This window comes from Phoenix dactylifera, chromosome 9 (assembly GCF_009389715.1).
Source record: "Phoenix dactylifera cultivar Barhee BC4 chromosome 9, palm_55x_up_171113_PBpolish2nd_filt_p, whole genome shotgun sequence".
In the NCBI taxonomy this organism is placed as follows: domain Eukaryota; kingdom Viridiplantae; phylum Streptophyta; class Magnoliopsida; order Arecales; family Arecaceae; genus Phoenix; species Phoenix dactylifera.
Window position 1 is genome coordinate 20,865,055 of NC_052400.1, and position 5,588 is coordinate 20,870,642.

A 5,588-nucleotide genomic window follows, 5' to 3' on the forward strand; every position below is an offset into this window, starting at 1 on the left:
TTGAACGGGCTGGACCCAGATCTGACAGAACCGATCCGCGGCTCAACGAAGGTGTCATACAAGAAGTACCTCATCTAATTTCACCAGGCCAACAAGTAAACGGAAAAAAAAACTAGGGAAATCCGCGACGTCCTCACTTTTTGTATTTCCCCATCTTCGAGCTCAAAAAAAAAAAAAAACCGCCTCCGTGGAAAACCAGAAATCACTGCACTGATTTAGTTCATACTTAAAAAAAAATCTATAAAATATTTGATGAAATCTAAAAATCTATAAAAAATTTATAAAAAACATCTATTTTTTTTAAAAAATATAAAATATTTATTATATTTTTAATAACAAAATTATTCTATATTTTTAATTTTTTGTATATTATATATATATATTTGAAAATTAAACGTACGGGCGTCGATTAAATGCGGAACCGGATGCCCCCGCTTGGTTTGTCCAGTGAAGTCGCTATCTGATCCGCCGTTACTTAGATGGTGCTGGTGTGATGTATTCACACAGAAATATAACTACCATGCTGATAAAGCTTTACCATGAATGAAAAGAATATGAATAAAAAATATTTTATCCGTATTAAATACTTTCCAGCAGAAAAGGGTCTAGTAGGGGTTGAGGTTGATATGCAGGTTTTCTTAACCACCACTCCCCCTCCCCACTTAACAAAAAAATAAAAATAAAATTAAATAAATAATTAAACAAGTCCTCGACGGAACAAAAGAATAGAAGAATGGAGAAAGATGACCCCCTCCAAGCGAGTCCCAGATTCCCACATATAGCCCCCCCGCCCAAGGCTCCTCTGCGAGTGACCGAGTGCATCGCGAATTCGGTTCTTCACCATAGAACTCCAAACCAGCCTTGCGACAGGTAGCGGAGATGGGGGTGAGCAACAAGATAACGGCGGTGCTCAACTTCGTGGGGCTGCTATGCTCGGTGCCGATCATCGGGGCGGGGATCTGGCTGGCGTCGAAGCAGGACAACGAGTGCGTCGAGCTGGCACGGTGGCCGGTGATCATCCTGGGGGTCCTCATCCTCCTCGTCTCCCTCGCCGGGTTCGTGGGGGCCTACTGGAACCGCCAGGGTCTCCTCGCCGCCTACCTCTTCTGCATGGCCGTCCTCATCGTCCTCCTCCTCATCTTCCTCGTCTTCGCCTTCGTCGTCACCCGCCCCGACGGCTCCTACCCCATCCCCGGCCGCGCCTACAGCGAGTACCGCCTCTACGGCTTCTCCTCCTGGCTCCGCCACTACGTCACCGATTCCGACCGCTGGGACCACATCCGCTCCTGCCTCACCGCCTCCGACGTCTGCCAGAAGCTCGGCCGCGACCAACCCTACCTCACCGCCGATCAGTACTTCCAGACCCATCTCTCCCCTCTCCAGGCAAGGACCAATCCTGACCTAGATCCCCCTTTCCCTTTCCAAGCAGCGTCACCACCAAAAACGCCCCCGCTCTTCGAGTAAATTACATGGATTGCCATGGTTGGTGCTCGTTAGCTGGCAGTTGTTCGGTTCCTTCTTGCATAGCTTTCGCCGTCACCTTTTTATTTTTATTTTTTATTGTTTTTTCATAAATATTCTTCTAAAAATTTAAATTTATATAAATATTTTTTAAAAAATTTATATTTATTTTTTACTGTTTCTCAATAAATGCTTCTGATATAACGATTTTTAATAAAAATTATATTTATTTTAATTAAGAAATAAAATAAAATTTTGAAATTATTTTTTTCATTACGATTGTTTTATAAATATATTAGTTAATTTATTTTGAAACTGTTCCCTTTTTTTTAAGGGATACAGAGGATGTTCATGCAAAATTCGGTATTTATGAGGGTATTTCTGATTATATATATTTTTTTGGTTAGTCCGGGTGCTGTAAGCCGCCGACGGTGTGCGGGTACGGCTATGTGAACCCGACGATGTGGATAAACCCGAGCAACCCCATGGCGGACGCGGATTGCTCGGCCTGGAGCAACGACCAGAGCCAGCTGTGCTACGGCTGCACCTCCTGCAAGGCCGGCTTGCTTGGCAACCTCCGGCAGGAGTGGAGGAAGGCCAACATCGCCCTCATTGTCGCCGCCGTGGCTCTCATCTGGGTCTACATCATCGGCTGCAGCGCCTACAAGAACGCCCAGACCGAGGAGCTCTTCCGCCGCTACAAGGAGGGCTTCGTCTAGTCCGATCATCCGATTCCATGCGCCATCACGATCGCTCTTTTCGATCTCTAGCACTAGAATTTCCTCTTGCTCTGTTTGTGAACTATATAGCCTTGCCCTGCATCTACTTATGTGGTCTGTAAAGATGTCCTGTGGTTCTCTGTTTCCTTCGTACTTTTTCAGTTGCAGTAGCAAAAGGAATAAAAATTATTGACGCAGAGAATAGAAAGCCAGCATGAACATGAATGAAGGCCTTCTGGTTTTCATTTAAGAACTTAATAAGAATCGATTTGAGTGGAAGGATTCCATTTTTTTTCTTTTTAATTCAAGAATTCATGACTTCAATCATGGTGCTCTTATAGTGCTGTTCCAAGATAGAGGAGAACTTGTGCTAAGATAAAGAAGAACATGTCCTGGAATCATTCGCAGCTGCACTTGCATCCACGTCCCAGATGCCTTTCTACATATAGCATGACTGTTCTCGTCAAAAAATAAGAGATCTGAATTGAGAGGAACCAGCAGCAATAAGGGAACAATAATTTAGATCTTCGAATCCAGGATGGAAGTCCGAGAAATTAAACTTTCATTGATTTGTGAACATTTGCACTTTTCTTTTTTTTTTTCTTTTTTTTGCTAAAAAAAAAAAAGGGGTAGGAGGGAGGAAGGGATAAGCCCACCTCCGCGTAGCAGCTCCCATTGGGCCTCCGCCCTGCCGGGAGAATGTTCGATGCGGGCAGAAATGGCCGTGTGTTGGGCACTCCGACCGGTTTTACTCATACCCTCTCCATCCGTAGGTCCGGCTCAGCTACTTCTCTGAGCTCTGGCTCGAGTCCCACGTGTGAGTATGTCACACCAGGCACCATCCCTCCGGTCCACAATTTAATCGTCGCCGCAGCAATTCGAACTTGGAATCTTGTGGTTAGAATTAATTCCCAGTACCACTAGGCACTTTTCTTCTCTTCGTGGAAATCTTCAGTTTTCCGCTCACTACGGTCACATCTATTACTGTCATGTCGTACTAAATGACACAAAGGGCCACAAATGTTTTTTCTGACTAACAGCTGCAAGTAATAGAGCTATATTAACTTTAGCAAACTGCAGAATGGAAGATTCATAATTGCATGTGGGCCTCCCTCAGTCCCTCCCCTACTGGCTAAGAAATACTATACTTTTATACCCAATCCATTAATTTCGCTTCTAATGTTTCGCAAGTTATATCCAAATCCGAGAAGCATTTTGTTTCAGGGAGTTTGCACCCAAAATATTCAAAGTCAGCCGAACTATCTTAACCCAAAGATTTGCATATTTGGATCTTTCTTTGCCATAAACCATATAATTGTGGATAGGATAATATGCTGACTCATTTTACTAAACTTGTATTGCTACTGCTTTAGGCAGTATCAGAGCCTAAGAAATGAACTATCTACTGATACATAAAATTGAGTTCTTATTATTGTGCTTGTTAAGTATTGCAATGCCGCAATGAGCTACATGGCAAACAAAAAGGTAAAAGGATTTTTTTTTTAACAATCCCTATTGCAGAGCTATGATTGCCTGATATAAATGTCTAATTGTGAAGCGAAAAATAAATTGCAGCAGGAATTGTATCGTGAAGGCTTTCATCACTCTTTGCGGTCCTTCCTCATCAAATTTTACCTGAAGGAAGAACAAATGTATAGAAGTGGTTCACCAGTCATACGAGGCTAATATATAGTCTGATACGAACAATATGCTAATGACTTAATTACAGCACGAGGAAAAGAGAGAGAGAGCACTGGAGAGGAAGGTGAGGCTCTTCCACCATAAATGACATTGTAGAGGTATACCGTGGGGCTGTAGGATAAGTTATAGTTTGATCGATCTCTACTCCGGTTGTTGATGATAACTCTCTCTCATTCTTTGCGCTTATAATCATTATCACATTTAGAGGTGCCTTAAAGAGAAAGACTCAAGAATAAGTGGGCGTTCAGGTTGAAAACTGAAGAGAAGAATTCACAACCAAGGTAAACGAAATAGTTGGTTGTGAAAAGTTTTGGTCAGAGAAAGAGTGTTGACTTTGAAAAAAATTTCTTATATGTGGTTAATATATCTTTAATCTGAGTTATCCTTGATTTATCTACAAGCACGAATTTGGAGATTGAACAACTTGATGTGAAAACTGACTTCCTTCATGGTGACTTAAAGGAGAAAATTTATATAGAGCAGCAAGAAGGGTTCATAATAAAAAGGCAAAGAGCATCTCATGTGCAAATTAAAAAAGAACTCGTATGGGCTCAAGCAGGTACCTAGGCAATAGTATAAATGGTTTGATTTATTTATGATGGACTATGGGAATAGTAAAACCGCTTCTGATCATTGTATATTTATGAAAAGATTTTCTAATGGAGATTTTATTATTCTCTTGATCTATATGGATGGCATATTGACCGTTAGCCATGATGTTAAGAAGATTGAAAGCTTGAAAGGAGAATTAAGCAAGTTCTTTGCCATGAAGGATTTGGGGATGGTTAAAAAAATTCTTGGCATGAGAATTATTCTCCACTTATAGGTCACTTCAAGTTAAGTTTCAAGCAGCGTCTTACAAGTCAGAAAGATAAAGAAGAAACGAAGAAGATTTTTTATGCATTTGTAATTGGTAGTTTGATGTACGCCATCGTTTACACAAGGTCGGATATTGCTTATGCAGTTGGTGTTACAAATTGGTTTCTTTTTAGTCGATGTAGAGGCAGTAGAGGGACTACGGGTTAGCGACCTTTTGGCAGGAGGTGGAGCAGGGTGGGATGATACTAGACTTCGACAGCTATTTGGGGTACACCTCGCAGCGAGGATCCGGTCTCTTCCGTTACCAGGATGTGGGGGGCGGGATGTCAGGGTATGGGGCACATCGAGCCAGGCCAGTGTCAGGCTAGGAGACCTCTCCCGTGTCATCCAGTCAGAGCGGGAGAGGGGGCCGGATTGCACATGGATCTGGAGGCACGGTCTCCACCCGCGGGTAGCCCTCTTCTTATGGAAGGTGTTCTGGGATCGCCTTCCGACGAGAGCTGCGCTGAGTAGGCGTGGTTGGGGGATCCCTGCAGAGTGTGGAGCGTGTGGGGCTGTGGAGTCGGTAGACCATGTGCTCTTTCAGTGTGTATGGGCGAGATTGACATGGCAGTGGGCAGGGATCCCGCAGGAGGCCCGGAGTGACAGGCCACAGTTCCTCCACATGATACGACAGGGGCTACCCAGTTCCGGGACGTGTCAGGAGGCTATTAGAGCGACTTGCACAGCGCACCAGATTTGGCTGGCAAGAAATGCTCGTACTCTTGGCGATCGCAGGGTGTCACCGAGGTTTGCTGCGGAGCTTGCTCGTGTTCAGGCCCTTGAGTTTGTACCCACCACCTCTTCAGACAGACCTTTGACAGCTCGGGACACCTGGGGCCCCCCCTC

General features: G+C 43.9%; 1 protein-coding gene across 1 annotated transcript; it reads left to right on the forward strand.

Moving 5' to 3' along the window:
- Nucleotides 1-737: 737 nt before the first annotated feature.
- Nucleotides 738-2,459, forward strand: LOC103709586 (tetraspanin-2). The gene is made up of 2 exons (XM_008795022.4): nt 738-1,383; nt 1,869-2,459. The coding sequence occupies exons 1-2, from the start codon at nt 880-882 to the stop codon at nt 2,178-2,180; spliced, it is 816 nt and encodes a 271-aa protein (XP_008793244.1). The 5' UTR covers nt 738-879; the 3' UTR covers nt 2,181-2,459.
- Nucleotides 2,460-5,588: the final 3,129 nt, after the last annotated feature.